General features: G+C 42.6%; 1 protein-coding gene across 1 annotated transcript in view; it reads left to right on the forward strand.

The window, feature by feature from the left end:
• The first annotated feature begins 4,169 nt into the window (after positions 1-4,169).
• ESAM (endothelial cell adhesion molecule) overlaps positions 4,170-22,647 on the forward strand; it is a 58,704-nt gene continuing 40,226 nt past the window's right edge. The window contains exon 1 of the mRNA XM_088139103.1: positions 4,170-4,327. Coding sequence (XP_087995229.1) covers positions 4,285-4,327 — 43 coding nt within the window. The 5' untranslated portion in view covers positions 4,170-4,284. The remainder of the gene's footprint in view (positions 4,328-22,647) is intronic.

Here is a 22,647-nt window from a genome sequence, read left to right on the forward strand (position 1 = left end):
GTGGAGTTGAGAGAAAGAAGAAAAAAGAGGAAAGGCATCTATGTGGCATATAGTTATAATAATACATGAGACTGAATTTGCAGGGCTGGGTCACAGAGAGTACGAAGCCCAAAGAGCAGAGAAGCAGCTATGCTTTGTTTAGGCCAGAACTCGGTCCACAGCGGCTAAGCCGACGTCTCTAGGATACTTGAAAGCAGGACGTCACCGCCACAGACTTTGCAGTGCTTCTTCTCTAGCGCTTAGCATTCAGTGGCAATTCTTCCTCTAAACTCTTCTCAGGCCACCCTCTTCACCCACTTCGCATTTCTGGTGCATTTCTGCTCTATTGCTCAATTGTAAAACTGATGGAGGACCAGCAGGGCATCGCACCAGTGTGTCTGTAATGGCAACTCTCAGTGCCAGTAATCACAAAACGAGATACCAGCTTTCACGGTCTCCAAAGCTCTTGCCTAGCTCCATGTTTAGCTTTGCTCCTGAAAATCTGTGACCCAGTGATGCCCACTGACTGCATCAGTGGCAACTAAAAGCAGAGGCAGAATCAGCTGAAGATTTCAGAACTCTTCACGGAAAGCTCCTTTCTGTTTCTGCCAGCAGGGGGGGCCGTGCCACAAAAAATGCAAGATTGTTCCAAATGCCAACTTTTTAAAGAATCAAAGCTACTTATTCCCTTAGTAATACTAATGGCTGAACAGCTTTCAGTCTGGAAGCCAAGTGGGGTCTCCCTCCAAAGAAGGAAAAAGGCAGGACATTCCCTAGGTTGATCAAAAGAAACGTTAAAAAAAAGAAAATGTTGAAAATGTGATGGTGGTATTTGCATATTTACTAAGCCCTAAGATTTGGTAGAAGGAAAGAGGAGAAGAGGATGATCAGCAGCAAAGTGGATGGACTCAGTTACCGTGAAGATAGGTGCACAATTGGAAGACATGAAAGACCAGGTTAGGGACAGATCGTCATGGAGAAAATCTATCTGTGTGGTTGCTAAGAGACAACAACTTGATGGAACACAATAATCAAATCCATCAAGATTTCAGGGTTGTTTAAAAAAAAAAATGACAAGGCCCAGAAGCATTCTTGAGAAGTAATGTGGCAACAGGCAATGGTGTGTACAGCTTATCTGGTGTAACTCCCCCCCCCCCCCCGATTTTTGAAAAAAGGATACTGCCTCCGTTTCGGGCAATTGTGCTTCCTGTGATTTTTGGAGGCTGTAAACTTCTGCCCCGAGGTTGGTGGCTGAGATCACCCCCAGATATACTAGGAAATCAGGAGCTACAGGACAGCGGGCATCCATGGCTTGTAGACCACATGTCCACCTCCCTCTTTTATGTGACTAATTGTCCAAAACCTCTAGAAACTGCAAAATTCCTATCAAAAGCTCTGTGTGTGTGTGTGTGTGTGTCTTCGAGTCAGTGTTAATTCCTGGCAACTGCCTGGACAAGTCCCTGCAGTTTTCTTGGCAAGATTTTCAGAAGTGGTTTGTCATGGCCTCCTTCCCAGGGCTGAGAGTGAGTGACTGGCCCAAGGTCACCCAGCTGGCTTCGTGCCTAAGGCAGGACTAGAACTCACACTCTCCCAGTTCCTAGGTTGGTGCCTTAACTACTACACCAAACTGGCTCTCTTATCAATAGCTCTAGCTTTCAGAAATTGCCTGGTACCTCCTTCTCACAAACAACAGTGAGAAGTGACTATTTCAGAATTTTCATGTAATTTTACTGTTTTATTTATTGTACCTGTTGTTACTGTTGTTTTAATGACTGGCCTTGGACCATAATTAAACAAACAAACAAACACCCTCTCCCAACATCCTACTGCCAACGAGCAGGTCCTAATACTGTGATTTTTCTCCCATTAATGGTGGGAACTGAATAACAACAGATGCATTACTCCTAAGAGCCCCAAATGAAAAAGGGGGAGGGCTTAAAATCCCACCCCTTCGAAGGACGTTATAGCATCACTGCCCTGCTGGCTGGGTAACGTCTCTCCGTAGAAAAAAAGGATCATTCCAGTTACAAAAGACACTCCGAAGAGAAAAGCGCCAAGTGACCTGACTTGCTTGAAGGCAGTTTTCTGGGTGTGTGGAGCACATTATGCTAACAAGAATATGATCGAGCTAAGGAAGGCACCAGCATCACAGTTTTCCTCTTGAATCTGATCTTCGGGATGGAGAACTCTCGACACTGAGGATTGAGAATGACAGACTGTAGATTAATGAGAGCTGGGTTCCTGCAGTTCTAATCTGTCCATATTTGGAGATTTGGTTAAATCCTGATTTAAGAACATGCTAAATTTGTTACTCTGCTGTCCAAATCTGATTAGTCTGGAAGCAGACATTGGCTGTTTTCATTCAGAGGTTAACTTCTCCAGCTACTACTTATCTCAGCAGAACATTTAAGAGGGGCCTAAGTCTATTACTTTTCTAAGTGGGGGAAATGCTAAATTAAGTCATGTGATAATTTCCACAGGAGATCTTTGCATCAAAAGAAGTTCCAATTTTTGCTTTGTTTCTTGCCGTGGTTCATTTCTTGATGGGCTCGCCATTATTTCAAAGTTAGCTAATGAATAGATTAGCTTTTCTAATGTGGTATCTTCCAGATGACTTGGACTACAAACCCCATAACCATAAGCAGTTGAAATCCAACACATCTGGAGGCCAGGCGTATTGGACTGGCCATGAGGGAAGAAGCTGTAAGACCACGCCGATGCTGATGATGGGAGCTGCAGTTTGACAGATTTGGAGGGCAGCTGGATGAACTTGGCTAGAACACCCTCAAATCTATCGTCTTTAAAATACAACCAACAGCAACTGCTTTTTTACACAACTCAAAAGATATTCTTGAACTAGAAAAGGTGCAGAAAAGGACAAACCAAGTCACCAGCCCTGGTTGTGTTCCAGGAGCTGCTTCTCAATAACTGGATCCCCATGGATAATGCAAAGTCCTTATTGTTGAGCTCAGCTCTAGGTGATATATCCATATCTATATATCCATGGATATCTCTTGGCAATATTCTGGAATGGCTTGCCGCTGCTCTTTCTGAGATGCGTATTTATTTATGAGATTTACAGCCTGTCCCAACCTGTTACAGTTTCAGGCGGCTTATAAAATATAATATAAGACACAATAAAAACAAAGAACTTTGTCATCAAAAGACATCATCTAGAAAAATCCAACCACCATTGAAAAGACCAAAACATTGCACAGGAATTCATCACCCCACTCTGATCCAGGATCTGGACGGAGCCAGGTTTTAAGAGCTCATTTAAATAGGGCCGGGGTCCAGAGGGCATGGAATGGTGGTTTGTTTGAACCACATACCCGTGGGGCTTTCCAGAGGTCTCTCACTGAAGTATTGCTTTTCAGTCAGGTGCTCCTCTCTAGCTAAGCACCACATGCCTTCAGATTTTGAAAGAAGGAAAAGGATGTGGGGAAGGTGGGTTTACACGGCAGTGGAATGTAAAGAGCAGTCTCTGAGAGCTCAGACGAAATGCAGTCCCAGTGAAATCGGCCTCTTCTCTGCCCATGGAAAGCATTCGGACAACGCTGGGAGTCTCTGGGACTGGGTTCACATTAGGTGTTAAACTAGAACACCTAAACTAGAGCTGGCTGGGCGATCCTGGGAGTCGACGTCCACACATCTTAAAGTTGCCAAGTTTGAAAAACACTGAGCTAAACATTGTTTGCTTGTTTGTGGCTTAGTGGGTTGCACGGACCCAACCCGGGTGGTTTCTAAGCCATACTTTACCGCTTACCAAATGAACCCCGCCAATCTCTCTTTTCTCTTCTTCGATGTATTCCCCCCCCCCTCCTTTTTGTTTGCTCGTTTTGCCCTGGCTAAAGAGCGCTGATGAACCGCGACGCTTTCCAACAGGTCCGTGCGTCTGCTCCAGTCGCCGTTTCCCCTCTGGGGGCTTCATTATCAGCGTCCGATTTTGCGTTTTCTGTCGCTGGACGTTGAACACAACCCCGTGAAATCAGAAGCCACGCCGCCCATCGGCATTCCCAAGTGTCACGCTCCGGCCCCGCCCCTCCGCCGCCAGCATCCGCATTTCCACCTGTGGGCAGCGCCCGCCCCTTTCCACCTGATAGGCCCGCCCCTTCCCTCCCCTCCCCTCCCCCTGCTCCGGGGCTCCTCCCCTACGCCACCTGCTGGACACGCCCCACCTGGAGCGGCTCCTCCCTCTCCCTTCGCGCGCGCCGCTCCGGCAGCTGCACCTGCTACTCGCGCTTTCTACTCCGGGCGAGCAGGACCAGCGCCGCGCTCCGGGTGTTCCTCTGGGCGACCGGCGCGATGGAGCCGTTAGCGCTGGCGCTAGGGCTGGCGGCGCTGCTGGGTGAGTGCGAGGCGATGATGGCAGGGGGGCTGGGGCTGGGGCTGGGGCTGGGGCGGAAGGCGCCGATCCTTCACCCAGCGCGGCTTGCGATCCTGAATATTCAGGCGAGGGGAGCGGGCTCTCTTGCGATGCTCGGAGGTTTGTCGCGCGGGAGTTTCTTAAGGTACAAACTTTCGAGGTCCGCGCCGCCTTGAGAGTGAGTCCTGCTGGACCCCTGGAGTAAGCTAGGGGCATTCTGCAAACATTTTTTTTTAAAGACCCCGGTGGGGAGAGAGGGAGGCAGCTGGGCGGGATGGGGCTGCGCTCGGCTGCGGTGGAGAGAAAACTTGGGCAAATGTGCGGGTTTAGCCGCTGCCGCTGACCAAAGGGAGGGATGGTCAGCTCCGTGCAATTTAGGAGGAGGGGGCTGCTGGAAAGCGGGGGTGAGTGGGTTGTTCTCTACCTGGTTGATGGAGGAAACGGCCACTCCTGAATCCTCGTTAGAGACTGTCAGTCCTGGCAAAGGATTCGGCGCCGGGAGTTACTCCGGATCAGCCACGCAGGAGAAGGGGCAACGTCGGTTTGCGCTTGGACTCTATCGCCGGTCGCTGAGTTCTCAACTTGGGGGCGCAGCCTGAGCCTGCCTGGGGTGTGTGTTTGTGTGTGTAGTTACACAGCGCCTGAGCCCCATCCCAGATATGGGAGGCAACATGGTTTGCCGAGGAAAGCTAGGGTAGCGAATCACATTACTAACTTTGTGGACCATTCCTTCTTTTGGCTAATTTGGCAACTTGCTTTGACTTCTGTGGCTCCCGTGTAGTCCTGCCTGGCTACTCCACCTTGCCCTGCTAGTGCCTTTTATGATTTTGCTTTTCATCAGCACCGGCAGAGTTATCATCAGCACATCAGCACACTCAGCTAGGAATGATCTTAACAAAGGAGTTGACAATCACTGCTTTACAGCTTTGACATGCGTGGTGTAGGATACTTAAGACTTCTGTGGTACTTCTGGCGTTAGACCTCATGGCAAAAATCCAAGGCCACTCAGTTGGAGGGGGGAAGGCACCCAAATTATCACCTAAAAGAATGGCAGGTGATTAGCCAATGGACTCAGTGTGAGTAGCCAAATGGGCATGGGCATTCCCATGATCCAAAGAGGTTTCATTCACCAATCTCTCCATTTCAGTAGGCAGCTGGCTAACCTTACCCCTAGTTACAGGTGTTAATTTTATTATGTTCTTTGAGATTTGTTTTGTTTTTTAAGGATTCTTCTCTTTAAAAAAAATACAGTGTTTCTTCACAGCAAGATGTGGGGCAGTTTAAGCATGCTGTTCAAATAATTTTAACATTATTTAGCTGCCCTGCTAACTTAGATGATCATTCATCTGGAATGAAAGGCTGTTTTCCCCCTCCCTTTCTCCGCTTTTCCCATCCTGCTTTGTATTGAGAAACCACTGAAGACTATCTCCTGAATCATGGACTGTTTCCTGTAATTTCCACCCATTCTGCACAACAACACAGAAGAGTATTTGTTTGTTATAATCTAGTTAGTTACCTTTTAATGAGAAAAAACACATACTTTAACAAGAGGCATTCCAGATGGAAGGTCCCTAGAATTCCAGGCATTGTGGAGTTATTTCATTTTTTTCTTCTTCTTTTAACAGAGATTTTCTCTGGTAGGGTTGCAGATGGAAGACAGCAATGTCTACAAATCATGTAGAAGATAGGATGGAGAGCACAGTGATTGTATGATAAAAGTCTTAGCTGAGATCCTTGGATATATAAAACCAGGTTCTGCAGATCCATTGAATTAACACAATCATCTGCTTCTCTGAATGTGATCTGTTAGGAAAGGGTAATGTGGTGACAATGAAGCATAGTGGTTAAAGTGTTGGACTTTGGACACCTAAGTTCAAGTCCCTACTAAACTGTGGTGCTCTCGGTAACTTTTGGCCAGTCACTCTGGCCAAATCCAAGTTACCTTATCTATTTTGGGAATTAAAATTAGAGGAGAACTCAGTCACCAAGTAGATGGCCTTGAGTTCTCAGAGGAAATGTAGAAAGTAAATGTGATAGGTTGTAAGGTTTGAGTTATCTATAGATTCTAAGGGTTAGGGTTTACACATATGCTTAGCCAGCACTTAAATACTAGGATGTAGGCACAGCTTCTGGTGGAGCATTTCAAATAGATTGGCTGAAACCAGACAGCATCTGCAGTTACAAGTACCATCAGTTCCTTAGCAGCCCATTATCCATGTGTCAGCTTACCTATTATAATATTAATCACGTATGAGTCTGTCCTTTATGATATCTTGGATCTCCTAGGAGTAGATATTGGGCTTCAGCCACCAAGATGTATCCTAGTGGATCCTGCTATCCTAGTGGATCTGCCAGCTCTTTATTTTGCTTAAGAGACCGGCGTAAGGGAAGGCAGATGAAAAAGGGAGGGAAGAAACCCCATCCTTCATAGATAGAAATAAAAATATAAAACCACAGTTGTCTGATCTGCCAGCTTGGAGTTCAGTGGTTCCATAGTGAAAAAGCTGAGTGCTATTTTCATTGAAGCTAAAATGTGGACCTTGGGTTTCTGCCTTCTAGGAGGCAAACTGGAGTTATGTATCCCCAAAGCAAGGAAGTACTTCTTATTTTTAAATATTAGCTTCGCAAGGTGTTATTTTAAGGTGTTAAAGGCATTCCTATGCAATGAATGAATTCTCAATCATTTGCCATTCTATATGGCTGAAAGCCAGTGCCTTTCTCCTACCTGTTGCTGATATAACCTGCTTATTTCCATTTTGGCCTTTCCTTGTTTTCTGCAGAGTGAAACCATCTCCCACTACTATTAGCTTCTGTTTCTCATTCCTGTAATTTCCGTAGCAAACAGCTGAGTTTTCTTTTCACTGGCCCATGCCAGGGTTAACCAATCAAATATTGGGGTGTTTTGACATAACAGTGAAGTGTCTGATATTTAATCATCCCATTTTCCTTTACATCAAGCTGATCAAGTAGGTTAAACTAAGAGAAAGTGATTACCCCACAGTCCTCCAGTGAGCTGCAGGGATGTGTTGTGATTTGAACCTGATCTTATTGCATTGTCTTGCTCCGTCATGCTGGATACTCTAGAAGGAATGCTTATATCAGGGGATATCTTCCAATAATTAAAGAATGATGATCATGACTCTGAGACTTATCCTTTCAAGCTTATTCATTACCTTGCCTGTTGACCTACTGAGTTAACACATCACACCAAACCACAGTCTGGTTGGTTGGTTGGTTTTTGGCTTGGTCTGATGTGTTATCCTACCCATTTTGCAGGGCATCTGCAGGGGAAGGATCCAAAAAAGTCAAAATGGCAGCCATAACTGGGGGATCAAAGCCTTGCCCCATTTTTACATGTGTTGCAATGACCCTGACTTTATGGCTTGGTGGTGTATACAAATTTTGCTTCCCCTGAGTTTTTTCAACAAGCCAGGTTAAAAAAAAACCCCAGACTTTATAAAGTACATCCAGTAAGTTACTCAGCCAGTTTGCTCTGATATTTAAATAAGTTAACTGGAGGCATAAAATACAGATCAGTAGCAACTTATGCCACATTAATGATATAAGCCATAGGGTTGTGCACAGATCTGGATTTGAAGACCAAAGATGATTTGGCACATGCCTGGGTGAGTATAGAGACCCTGTTGGAAATACCTTCAACCTTCCCGCTTGAGGAAAGAGGGAGGAGCCCAGAAAAGGCCACAGCTGCTTTAAGATGTTCCAACAGGTGGTACAGGCTCACCCAGATACGCTCAGAATCACATTTTGCCCTTTGAATCTAGATCTCAGCACAGATTTCCAGAACTGTTTTTAATTCATATTCCAGCATCAAATTCTTCAATTTGGGGGGGTGGGGGAACAGTAAAAAACAAATGTGCTCAGCATTGAGGCAACTCTTCTGAAGTCGTAATAGCTCTTGCTCCTAGAACATCTTTGAGAAAAGAGGGCCATGGTGCTGAAACAGTGAAGCACATTCAGAGGGAGGCAACCCGATGCATTCCAGATCCTTGGATTATCATTCTCCTAACCATCAGTCTGCATGGCCAGGTGGTGAGGGATAGGGGAGATGTAATCCAGGATATCTGGAGGGCATTAGATTTCTTCCTCCTGCGTTCAACTCTTTGCAGGCTTCCTTGTTTCAAAGAGTGAAGAGAGAGCACCCACTTTAAAACAAGCTTGGCTTTCTGCCTTTGTGAACCAGGACTCTTGTTCTGCTCCCTTGTTTGTTTGTTCTGTTAGAACTTGGACTGCAAACTCTTCATTTCTGGACAGCTGATAATCTCTGTCAAACATTGTGCAAATGCCAGAAGCCCTCAAGTAAATAGTATCATGAAACATTTCTGTAAAACCAGGACTTCTTTTTAGCAAGATATTCCTATAGATGGGTTTAGCACTGCAATTGCCCACCAGCCCTGGTTATCTGGGAAAACCCAATGGGTGGGAAGAGATGGTGCTTTTCACAGTTTGTGCACTGACATATAAACATCCCCCTACCACGTGTGTGTTCGCTACTACTTTGTGAAAAGGGAACAAAAATTTGGCAGCCAGAATGAATGGTGAGAATGCAAAGGGATATATTTGAAGCACTGCATGGCTCTTGACCTTCTTGAGTTCTGAACTCATTTGGAATGTTGAATGTATGTCATGGGTGCTCCTACAAGTGCCTGCTTTTTGTAGCAAGCTAGCATCACATTATTTTTTCTAACAATAATATTTGAAAAAAAAATTGAGATAGGGTATGACACCTGATGACTACCTAAGGAGGTCTCCATAGGGACATGGGCACCACCCTGAGGGTCCAGATCCATGTCTACTAGTGTAACTGTAGAAGAGGAAGCATCTTGGTGCCCTACAAAGGTCAGAATCAGAGCCAGCTGTAGGAGAAATAGAATTCAAATCAAGATTACCTCTGTTCTCTGTCTCTCCTGGTTAGTTTTGCATTGTTGATGAATAGTGAGGCTTATGTACAGTTGCAAAACCTGGCAAAGTAAAGCTGTATCACTTTTTTTAAAGGCTAGAACATTGTTGAAGTGAAAAAAACATTCAAGCACACAGGTGAAAGTTCATTTTCACTCTTTGTACCCAAATAATCTCTCTAGGACTTTCTAGGACTAGAAAAGGTCAGAGTTGCATGCTGTTTTTGATTTTTTACTTCGCTCACTGGAGACAATGTGCTTAACTAGAGCACAGTGTCCAAACTCAGTCCCCAATGAGAGAATTCAACTTGACCCCATGGAGGCCACTTCTGTACAGAATGATAACTTCTGTTTGCTAGAGTGCTAATCATTGCCCCCTTGCTGCCAATATTTTCTCACCTGTCCTTCTGGATCAGTCTTCAATGCTTTGGTGACAGAAAGGATTTGCATCTAAGCCTTCAATTTAGAAAAAGCAAGACATGAACTTGTAGGTCTATAGCTTGACAAGATCTTTTAAGATCTGGAGAAGGATGACCAGGACAGAAATGATGACTTACTTGATTTATTTGAACCCCAGAAGCTCATTGCAGACCCCCTCCTCATTTTCTGTTTAATAAATATTAAATCTAGAAGGATCTTGGGCAAGTTGACTTCAAGTAATTTGAAAGAAGTCATCTGCCTTTGCTTGCTGCTGTGACATCCTGACATCTTTACTTCTCTCTCTCTCCTTCCAGTCCTACATGGTATAAGATATTACAAGTCAGAGTTCTGAGACTTGGTGTAACTGCTGCCCTGTAAAGGAAGTCAACTTTTTTGTGATAGCTGTGAGAGGAAATGAACACGATGACTCTCAAACATGAGGCTGGGAACATATTCTATTTTTTGGTGTTCCTCCCAAGAGAATAGATTGGGTGGGCCCATGTTTTCACTTCTAGCATGGATACCCAGGATCATATTGTAACATTCTAAGCTGGGCAGAGGGAAGAGCAACGTGCAGCAGCAAGAAAATATAACTGGCAATCATAAATACAGTTGCTTACAGTTTCTTCCTAAAAAAGGTCTTTGCAGAGGAGGCATTGCACTAATTAGATACCCTTAATAAAGTAATTGAAATTGTATATTTGTAATGAGTTTTCTGACCCAGAATTCCCATTCTCTTCCTCATTACATTTGTATGTGAAAGAACAATTAGCACCACGATGCTAATAAGCTGCCTGTGGAGAGTGGGGAGGAGGAGATGGGGTTTCCCAGTACTCTTAAAAATGAAAATACATAACGGGAAGAGTCAGTTCACAACAGAAACAGTCTATAGAGCCTGAACAAAGTAAATACATGGTAATACTCATTTGCATCTTTTATCTTGAAAATGAAATCTGAGGGGTCTTCTTAGGCACTGATCTGGATGGAACTGTTCTGTCCCACCTCTCTTCTGCTTTCAGAACAGACTATTTTCTGGATATGAGAAAGCTTCCCTCTATCACACAGAAGCGTTTGTTCAGAATAAAATATTTTGTCTCCAAAAGGCGCAGGTGGCAGCCTTACCAGGTAGACCAGACAGGAAACACGACCAGATGAGCTAATCCTACTTTATTGTAAGATTACATTAACAGAATCTTGCAAGTCTGGAAGTACTTCTATCCCCACCCCCCCATCCCCTTAACAGCCCCAAAACTAGAGAGGGTCTCTTCTCAGCCTCTTGCCCCATCCACATTCCTGCTGCAGGCTAAGCTGCCTCTTATCTGACTGTTCCCTTGGTTGCATCTTGTTGCCCTGTCTCCCAAGGTCATCCCCACCTTCCATTACATCAGGTAACTCTGCAGTGGAAGAAGGAAAAGCTTCTTGATAGCTGCTGCTTGTCCAAAACTATTATTAGATTCAGAACCACAGGGAACCCCACTGATCGTCTGATGGCATTTCTGCTTGTCCTTTATTCTGATTCAAGAGGTTGGGTTCATGTACCCAACTGAACTACAATATGAGGTTTGGTTGTCATAGGAATCTTGTCCCAGTTGGCTATAAGCCATGGTTGATGGCTTAGTGTGATGTATGAACCCACCATGGTTAATTCATCAAACCAAAGCATAGTGTGATGTGTGAACTCAGCTAGTGCCTGACCTTATCCTGGGTACCCTTTGAAGTCAAGGATGGAACTAGACAGGTATGCATGAAGTTGACTCGTTTGGAGTTGCACCTCTGATCTACCTTGTTTTGCATTCACAGTCCTGATCGGCCACAATGCAGGTGGTCTTGGGTAGATGTTTCGCTGCTCCCAAAGTTTTGCTAACATGGAGATGACAAGGATGAAATCTTCTTTATGAAAAGCAAAGGCTGTAGCACTGATTTATATATAAGAGCCTCTGCTCTTATATAGATTTTGGACCTTCAGTGTATCTGGAGAGAACATTGGGGTCTTTCCAATATTCCTGGGAGCCAACATATTAATATCACGTTAAAGCAAATGAGCCCCCCTTTCTGCATAGTGAGAGTTAAAAGCCTAGTTCTGGGTATGAACAGAGAAGTCACTTTTTTCATGTTTCTCTTCTTTTTTTTTTTTTTTTTAACTCTCTTGAGTCTTAAAGTTCCTCCTGCCCTCGGGTCGTGAGAAATATAATGAGGGACTTTCTCAACAAGCGTTCTGCTGAAGGCCAACTCATATCTGTTAATTTTATAAATAGTCACTACTCACAAACAAATGTTCTGCTTCTACCCCCCCCCCCCGCTTTATGTTGAAGTAGAATAGGAAATTCCTATTTCAGCCTAGAAAAGCTAATAACAGATTTATCAGCTCAGAAGAAAAGGAAGAAAAAGTAACTTATAATTTGCTGCTGGGATGGCTTGTTTCCTGTCTGCCTCTGACCAGTGAAATTTGCAATGTGGTAATGTTTGTGCACCAGTAGAAGTCCATTGAGTGGATGTCACAGCCAAGGGGGAAGCGCACAGGACTCTCGCTTTAATTTTGTCTTGGTTTCATGTTGTATAAGCATCTTACTTTCACAGAGTGAGAGCACCAAATGAAATCCATCTTCATCCTTTAATTCCAAAATGTTTAATAGCTTAGGGGGGAGGGGATATCTGATTGGAGACCTATGCTCAGGAATTACATGAAATGCCCCAAATCCTATTCTTGAGATTTGTGATTTAGATTTTCATATGTTTAAATGATTAACGTCTGGTGGTTACTGTTGTTTAATTATCTTTTTAAAAAGATCACGAAAGCTCTAAAATGTTCTTGTGTAGTGGGCTTTAATTCCTGCTGATGTTTCTCTGTCTTTTTTCCCCTTCCTCCCCATCTATTTCCTAAATTTACTAATTTTATTTTTTGAGAACTGGATGTTCCTGCCTATAAAGTGAAGTGAAGGGCAGTGTATATATTTTAAAGTACAAGGAATGCGTGGGAGAAACGATGGTGAAGAATCCCATTTGACAACTGCCCGGGTCTATCTTCTTCTTTCCCAGCCCATTACATTGGTGGAAGTGGGGTGGTGGGTGAGGGTGGAAGGTGGAATTCAGCATGTCTCTCCCATATGCTTTTTTTAAGTGTTTAGGGGAGACCCAACACATGCACTTTATGCATGACTAGAGGTCCTGTATCATCAGGAAGGGCCCTTAAAATGCTCTTGGCTTTGGGATTGGTTCAAGTGTATGAGAGGATAAGGAGTTGTTCCATTATGTTCCAGGGCTGGTTCTGGTTGGTACTTGGATGGAAGATCACTAAGAAATCCCAGAGTAGTAGGCTAGGGTGAGAAGTTTCAAAAGCATTCTAGAAGAAATCAGTGATGAACCACTTCTGAATAATTGACAGAAAGTGCCCTGGAGGTGACCTCAACTCAGAGGAGCATCACATTATTCATCCTTTCCTCCAGGAGCTCAAGGGGACAGACCTCATTCTCCTGTTGGTTTTGTTCTTATGCTACATTCTTTGTTCTGACAAGAACATTCTCTAGGAGGAAGATTAGGTGAGAGATAGCAGCTGGCTCCAGATGGTAACTCCCCCAATCCTAATTCAGCATCCTACCTACTGAGATGCGTGTTCCTCTCTGGTACTCAAGGTCAAGGAGATGAGACGAGAAGAGCTGCAACTGATCAGGTGGAGTTGTTTTGCCTACGGGATGCCCGCAGCAGCTGCTGTAGGGCATGGGTGCTGAATTAGCATTTAGAGACCTTGTATGTGCTTGCGTGCTGATGATGCATAATTGACAAAGCTGTCTCTGGTTTTGAAAGTTCCCTTGTACTCTCTCCCCCCACTGCCTTTGTCCTATGCAGCAGGAAGGGCCAAAGATTCGATGTCCTTCGGAGGATTTATCCAAGATTTTTAATTGGGATGGAAGAAGGAAATAAAGCTTACCCTAAATGTACACAGTGTGTCAAATCTCTAAACTGGAATTCACCACTGGATGGGCAAAAGACTGCACAGTTCTTTCTGTTTTTTAATGAGATTTTCTAACTACATTCCTGATTATCTAGTGTTTCCAAAGCAAAGCCCAAAGCAGCCAAATTGCATCATAAAACACCACAGAACAATTAAAAGCAAGATAACATTAAATAAAAATGAGATTCAATAAACAGAAGAGAAGGAAAGTCTCCAATATGTCAGCTCCTGAAAAGCAACAAGAAGAAGAAGAAGAAGAATTCAGCATTCCTCTGAAATTAGCAAAGGAAGAGACCAGAGAAAAACTGGTTCACAGGTGGCCCACCAGAATTCAGAGCTACAACATAAAATGGCCCTATATATGTTTGGAGAATGTGTCATAATTTCATGTGTTTGCACAGATACTTTTTCTACGTTGAGTTGCTGAGATTTTATCCAAATCTATAATTCTAGGGAGCAGCTTTATTCGTGGCAGAGGTAGCCGATTATTATGAGAGGGTAATTCTATGATTGTTAATGTGCTGCGATCTAGCTTTCGTTCAGGGGCATGCTCGCTGGAGTGTGGTAAGGCAATCAAAAGCAGTGTGTGGCCTTGGGTTAGAAAAGGTGATGCAACCCTCCAAGAATAAAAAGAAATCGTGTGATTTTGGAAATAGAAGGCACCTGCTTGGGTTGATTGCCACCACACCAGGCAATCAGTTATTCTCAGGTATTTGGTTCCCCCTGAAACTGATGCGTTAAGCTGGATGCTAAAAGCCAGCAGCTCATTCTAATTCTGAACGCAACAAAAGACTTGCCCTGGCTTTAAATGAGATAAAAGGTGAAAAATGGCAACATGTACTTCCCCAGGTGACAGATGGGCAGAGCTGAACAGAGACTTCTATCTAGGTGAGGTGCTGACAGCCATACATCTGGACACAACTGGGTTCTGTCATGGGTTTCCTTTTTCTTGGATCACATTTAGACACTGAGATGTTTGAGTAGACTGCCTCCCTAAACTGGGGATACAACTTCCTCCAACTATTCAAAGACTGGACATCAGAAAATGGTTATAAATCATTTCATCTCTTGGTTGCATCTGTCCCCCTTCTCTAGGCCATCACCTAACCATTACACATGGCTAAAAGTCTGTCTGCTGCCTTTAATTTCTTTTGCGAAAGCCTTGCTTTAAAAGCAAGGAGGGGACACTTCGGTAGACAAGCAGAATTGGCAACTTATCCGTTATCAGGATGAGATCGTGATAAGAAACATGGCTGCATTCTTCTGATGCTGAAGGCCTCTTGCATAGCTCAACTGTCCCAGAAGGTGGCTAGAACAATCAGGCTTAAGATTCAAGAGGGTAGATTCAGGTAGCAGGTTAGGAAAAGCATTTTGAAAATCAAAGTCAGTCATCATTGGGTCAGATTGATGGGGAATGGTGGTGAAGGTAGCTTGGTTGCTGATAGCCTTCAGATAGAAGCTGGGCTGTCATCTGTTCAAAATGCCCTGCCTTGGTCTTCTTTAATTTGTTTCTGTTACACTGATTCCATAGCGAAATTATTGCAAAGTGCAGAAACTTGGAAGAACACACAGATTTTGCTCTTAGAAACTATAATAAGCATAGCCAGAGTGAGATTTGTTTTTATTGATGTCATGTCTTCCTCTGCTTTTTCACTGACTCATGAGTAAATCTTGCAGACTCTAGAATTGGGAACTCAGTAGTTCCTGATACAAGTAAAATTCCAGTGATGTGTGATGTTTAAAAACTTTGTCTAAAATATCTGGAACCAGGTTCTTGGGTAAAATCTAAGCTCCTTCAGACCAGCTGAGTCTTTGGCCCTGACGCTAACCTGCACTGTCACCTTTGCAGATCACAGCTTTGCAAATCCTGGTTCCCTCTACAGGCTGGATTCAATGACCTAAATTCAGGGATTTGTATTCCACCTCCCCCCCCTCCCCAACCACATACAATGATGGGTTTGATATGTTCAGCAAGATTAAATTTTAGTCTCTTGCGGGATTCACTCACTACCACTTCCCACAGAATTTCATAAATCATCATTCACCTCTCTTGTAGCAAAGATACTTAAGATCAGTTGCTAAAGATATGCACAGCAATGCTACTTCTGGGAAAATGTTGATTCTGATCATTGTGGTCATATCACTCCAGATTGCAGTGATTACATACACAGATTGCAGTGACTAAATGTACACTGTAGGCATAGAACTGTATGGATGTGACTTGGGTCCCCTCCGTTTCCTTGTGAAGCAATCTACTCCCTCTACTGATGGGATTTACACCATTTATGTATAAGTAGGCTCTTTATTGGCAAGTTAAATCTTGAACAGGCAGAATGGGCAAACTTTTTCCCTTCCTGTGCAGCTTTGTGGCTCTGCTGTGCAACTTGGTTCCTTTCTCAAGCCTGATACCCCCATCATAATTGCATTTTGGAAAATGAGATGACCAGGGCAGGGAGGGGAATCAGACAGTAAATGCCACTTACCTTCGTAAAAAATAATATTCTGCTAAAATTCTGCATTATTATTATTTTTTTTTAGACAAGCAGCCTTCGTATCTTGCTCCAATAATTCTCTTACTCTTCTGGAGAATGTTGTTTACAGTCTCCTGCCTTTTCCACTATGCTGGCTTCTTCACTCATCTTCCGATGTGCCTTACGGGAGCCTTCATGTTTTGGCACTGGGTAAAGATTTAGTGGCTTTTAAACAGTTAGGTGGCTAATGCCTTAATTGTCTGTAAAAATTAATCTTCTATAGATGGGTTTATATAAAAATATGGCATGTGTCCAAGACAACAGAGCAATAAACACAAGATGGTGCCATAACAAGCTGTTAATTCGCTACATGGCACGGAAGCAGAATCCACTGAGTTAGTAATTGATGTAAGAAAGCAGGTATTTTTTTTTTTTTTTTTTTGCTACTTGCTGTTTTAATAGCCATTGGCCTGCCTCCCTGCTTGCCTGCTGTCTAGGTTCAGCACCTGAGACAGGTAGTCTCTTTCAGTTGAACTATTTGTAGAAATACTATCTCCAGGGAGAACCTGATAGCCAGTGAAGTCCTGTGACTCCTTCTTTTACATAAAAGTAGAAGTGTTTGGTCAACCCTAAAAGTCAATTCATAGGAAGAAGATCTTGACAAAAAATACTTTGTAAATGCATATGGATCTCACCATGTTCCTAGACACGTGTGATCATTTAGTGACTTAAAAGTAGGCAGGTTTATAGAACAATTCAATTAGCCATTATGCTCAATGGAGCACCTATGTAGGTAGGCAGAATAACTTGGAGCATCGTTTGTTGGGGGGTGGATAGAGGAAAAGATTGCCATCTTTATATTTTGGTTGGATGCAGGTGAAAACTACAGTGGACAATCATCATGAGAAATTTATGACTGGCCTCTTCCCCTCTAGCCTAGAAGACTTTTCCTTCTGTTTCTGCTAATATCCAATTCTGACCCATTTCCTTCTGTAGCTCTTCAAAGAAGTTTCATGTTTGTTGCTGCTCTTCGGATAGCCAGCAGCAGGAAACCTATTATCTGCTGTTTGCTATATGGCAAGCAATTTACTTTTGTTCCTGCTAATACTAGAACCTGCTGTGCTGAAATTTTCTTCTGCATTTTTTAATCTATTCTAATTCAGTTTGATGGGAGAAGGTGACTTTCAATTTTTTTTTCCCAAGGAGAAGAACATTTCAGGGAATTTCATGGGAGGAATATGGGCATTTGCCCTAACTTCTATTACAAGGTAGCTGAAGATCATGAGTGTCCTGTTTTTCTTTATATTACCATCTTTTCAACTATGCTCATTCCTGGCTGTCAGCAATTTCAGAGTCCCTTTGATTCCTGCACACAATATTTCCCATGATATGTTCTTTTGCCGCTTCCACTATAGTGAGATAATAGGAAGTTATTTCCATCTCTTGAGAGATCCATCTGTTATTTGTTATTTCCCATTGATGAAATATCAACGGAATATCCTGAAATATTAACTATCAATCCATCTAATAAAAGAGCAATTGATCAATAGCCAAAACTTTCAGAAAAGTTTTCTGACTAAAGTTTACATGATTTCACTTGTATGTAGACTTACAGCTTTAGTAGATGGATACTGGCTATGGCCAGCAAGCACATTATACTTCTTCTGGAAGCCTTTGTTTACTCAGGGCAACATCAAGAGATGCTCGTGTGTGTGAAATGACATGTCCAGATCACAATCCATGGTGAGAACTTTCACATCCTTCAGACACAGTATTAATTTTATATTTCCAGCTCAGACTTCTGGTTACCTATACTCAAGTGTGGAACATCCACTTCCTTTGGAGCTTCCTAAAGGTGGAGATGTATTTTCTATTTATATACAGTAATCAAGTATCAAGTCTGAAGAATGTGTGTTTCCTGTATAATTAAGACATGGCTAATCAAGGCTACTCCCTGGGTGATTTCACTATCCTCTAGTTCTGTAACACATAACATGGCATACACCCAACTGATGTACATTCATCATCCCAGAGGTCTCTCAGCTAGATCCTTGGTATGGGGAAAGTGAGGCCATCTGCCATGTTTGTTGGCATTTCAGAGACTTTGCTCTAAGTCAGTTTGTGCCAACTGCAACTTGAACCAAGGAGGAAACATAACCATCCCACTAGCCCTGACCTGTGTGTTTGTGCGCACACCATAACTGTTCAGAAGATAGCAAAGCAGTATTTATTCAGTGAAGATAAAGGGGCAGAGTCCATCTGAAGCAAAGGCTGGTCTAAACTATTCTTGGAATACTTTAGGGAGAGTACAGCCATTGCCCAATGACTGAACATATACTTTGAATATAAAGGATTCCAAATTTAGTCTCCAGAATTCCTGTTAAAAAGAGGATTGTAGGTAGAGTGGCTGCAGAAGGAATTGGCTAGATAATTAGCTTTTTTCCAATCCTACCCTTTACATCTGCACTGTTTAGTTCCTCTGGTAAATTGCAGCTAAGCTTGTAACTAAGCCTACCCCCAAGTGTCTGAAATAGAAATACCTGGATATTCTTTTCTCGTTTGTCCTGGTTCCTATTCTCTCTCCTGCTCCCAGATTTGGGTGTGTGTGTGTGTGGAATCTGCTGTCCTGCATTTTGTAAAGAACTACACATATTAGTTGCACTGATGTACAGGGTATACCAAAAGTCAGGCCCAATCATAATATGTTTTATTTTTTTTTTTCCGAATAAAATTTTACTGTACTTAGGAATGTTCAAAGGTCATGCATCAAATGAGTAAGGAAAAAAATGGCAACCAGTTTGAACATTTTGTGTAATTCATATAATAAATGGTCTATGGAGCCTGACTTTTGGTACACCGTGTATAAAGTGGTGGGCACCTCAAAACAAAGCTTTAGGGGAGGTTCCAACTCAACAAAATGAGGGCCCAAAAAGCACAGAACAAGTTTATTACATATAAAAATGAAAAAAATAATATATAGCTGACCACCCCAATATAAGCAAAGAAATAACAAGTTATTTAACTGAAGGAAAGGCACTTTTTTCCCCTCCAAATTTAAATGAGAGGGGTGCAGCTTTTATTTTGGAGAGGATTGGCTTAAATTCAGGGTAATCTTCCTTTTATGCTGGATTAGGAATATGGCTCAGGGTAATATAACACCCTCATGTGTTTTGGTGGTGTCTGTGTCTTCATTTCATACAAATAAAGGAGGTTCTGATGAAATGAAGGTTATTTTTGTGCCTTAGAGACAGTGTTGACTCCTGGTGACTGCTGACACCTGCAATTTTCTTGGCTAAATTCTTAGAAGTGGCTAGCCCTGGTCTCCTTTTTCCTGGGGCTAGGAGAAAGTGACTGGTCCAAGGTCACTCAGCTGGCTTCGTGCCCAAGGCAGGACTAAAATTCTAGGCTGGTGCCTTAACCACTACACCAAACTAGCTCTCTTGTATCCATTACTCTTTCTGTAGTTTGAGAGCTGTACAGCAGTGATTTTAGCAACCCAGATTCCTTTGGTTGTGTTTCATTGCAAGACACCATCAAAGAAATGCCATTTACAAAAGAGGGAACTAGGAACAATGCATTTGGATCAGAATCAGCCTGTCCTCGTCATCAAAATGTAATTAAGGGCTTCCTTGCAAACACATTCTGTACACACAAGAAGAGGTAAGAATTCCTGCACCCATGTGGCACCTTTACTGCAGGCACTGCCTTGGCTCCCTATGAGTTTCCTGGTCTAATACTAAATGTTGGGTTTGACCTTAAAAACTCTAAATGCCTTGGCTTCTAGGTACTTGCAGGACCATCTCCTCCAGGTCAAAACAAATTTTGTTTTCTGGTTTCATTTGGGATTGGTGAGAGGGCCCAACCTCCAGGAGGTAAGATCTTTGGTGACCCAGAACCAATGTTTTTCAGTGACAGCTTTCATGTTCTAGAACAGCCTCTCTCCTGAAGGTCATATTGGCATCAGTTTGGGTGTTTTTTTAGATAGGTTGCTAAAACAGAATTATTTCACACACAGTTGAATTCATCCTGGGTGGGTTATTACCCTTTAATTCTGTTAACGGGAATTGGAGATTAAATGGACAAATATCAATGGCACCTCCTCAGATTAGATTATTAAACTGATCCCTCAAATTTACCTGAAGTGTATCTAATTCCTGCCACTGAAATGCTCAGAAGTAAATATGCTGAGTGAAACCTGTCTGTTTCTAAAGGCAGTTCCTTTCTTCCTTTGGTTCTTCAACCAAAAAAGGCAACTTCTGTAAAACTTTCATTTGTGGGGAAAAGGAAGGAAAATAGATTTGGGTTAAGCTTATTTCTTTGGTTTTCTAAATTGAACTAGCTGTTTGCATCAGAGGTAGTAATCCTTTAAAGCTGGTGAGCACTGGGTTTACTATATTTGAGATTTTATGAGCGCTTTGTGGGCACTCCAATAAGATGGTCATCTTGGATTGGGTTTGCACTCTCACAATATGGGTGACACGTTGGTTCCTGAGCAGTCACTCATTTTCTAGAAACAAAACTGGAGAGCGTGTTCCCTATTTCTCTCTTGTCTTCTGGGGTGTTTCCTATAACCCAGGATTATTTTTGTCTTTTTTTTTCCTTAAGTAGTAGAGCACACTTCTAAACAAAGTCACTGGGTTTCAAATTCCAATCATCTTTATTTTCTAAGAATATTCGTGAGGCCTACAGTAAGGCTGCATGTCAGCTACTAATTTCCTTATTTTTGTTTTAGTTTAGTTCAGAAACCTCCTTTAAAAATTATTTGTCAATTAAGGCAAGGATCCTTACAGGCAGGGAGAAAGGTGAACTGCCATTGCCATTTGTTTTCTGGCAGTATCTCAAAGCAAAATAAAACAAGAGAACTAATATGAGCTCTGTTTCATGCTGCTCCCTGAAGTTATTTTGAACCACTCACAAGGTCCAACTTTGACTGGGCTGAACTTTTTCCCTGCTAGCTTGTTTTCATTTTGTTTTTATTTTTACTTGGGTTGTTCTGAATGCAGTAAGCAAGAGACCATACAAAGTGAAATTTAATATCTGGAGAGCAGTTATGACTTCCCCATGCCTAAAAATATGGAGAGAGACTATAAGTTGGAGAGGTTCTTTGCTTCCACAAAATGTGTATGAAAATGCCTGTGAAGTCCTGTGATACATTTCCTTGGACATCTTCCTTAAAGGCCTGTGTAAAATGAACTGACCAGGTATGAGTAACCCCTAACCCAGAAAGATGTTAAGCCAGGTACGTTTGCCCTTGAAACAGCCCTAGAGAAACTATGCCATGTATTTTTTTTAAAAAAATCTAAAATGTAACATCTGATGTGTAATGCCAGGGAAACAAACCAAAAAGGGGAGTATATATTGTGGGAGTAAAGTTGTTTGTAGCAGTCGTCAGATCTGAAGCAGAGATATTGCTCTGATGGGTGAGCCTCCTGTAGCCAAATTCAGAATTGTTGTGATACTCTAGGCTTGTAACCAACCCCTGCATGGGGCCCATTGCAGCTGGGATTTTATTTATATCTGTATACATTTTCTAGCTTGCTCTTCATTGATAAAAGCTACCCTAAAGCACGAGTCCAAGACATTAAAGGAATTTATAATGAAACCATTTTACGGCCTTTAACAATCCAGATTAAACCCCATAAAATAGGATAAAAATTCCACAACAGATAAATAGGCCACAGGACATCAGTTACAAAACACGTTACATGAAGGAACCCAAAATTAACTGCCAGCCGGGATGAGCAGGTCTGTCTTCAGTGAGCTCTAAACTCCTACAAGACTTGGAGGCAACTGTAGGTGATCAGGAAGAATTGAGATGGGAACACTGAATTGGGAATATTCTGTTTTCGGTATTCCATAGCAAACCCCGTGAAAGATTGTGGAGAGGCTGGGAGAGTGATGGGAGGAATGTTAGACGTAAACCAGTAGATGGGGGAAGACTTTGCTAACAGCTTATCTCATAAATGGCAGCTCAGCCCAGGCTACAAAAGCCTCGGGAATAAGAGATTCAGAATGTACAAAGAGAAGCCACCTTAATGAACTCACCAATAAATAAGAACTAGAACTGTTTCCTATAACTGTTTCCAAGATTCTGTATTTTATCTCTAGTACTTGTGTGAAAACACCTTATTGAAGCCTGTAGAATTCTTCTTCCCTTGATTATGCCCTGTTGTGAGGGTCTTGACCAACCCATGGCAAATGGGGCAACTTCAAGGGGACCCAGAGAGTTGAGATCTGGTCATTGGACACCTGATGATGATGATGATGATTTAAATGTTTTTATGAAATGGACCTATGTAAGGATTTGTTTTCTTTATATTATATTCTTGATTTATTGTTTTGCTGATGGTTGGTTTTAACAATGCCTTGCCCTAGGTTTTGCAGAGCGTGGTAGTATGAAAATGCAGTAACTAAATCTGGAAGAAGGCCCTCCATCAGAAACACTAATTTTAAGGCAGTGGGTATTTGCGAAAGGGGCGTGTTATTTTGACCCCCCAACTCCAAAACACAATGGAAAAGGAAGATTGAGAAGGGAGATTAACCTTT

The sequence above is a fragment of the Python bivittatus genome, unplaced genomic scaffold (assembly GCF_059951505.1).
Source record: "Python bivittatus isolate LINGU-HERP-01145 unplaced genomic scaffold, Pbiv_v1 ctg000320_np1212, whole genome shotgun sequence".
Taxonomy (NCBI): Eukaryota; Metazoa; Chordata; class Lepidosauria; order Squamata; family Pythonidae; genus Python; species Python bivittatus.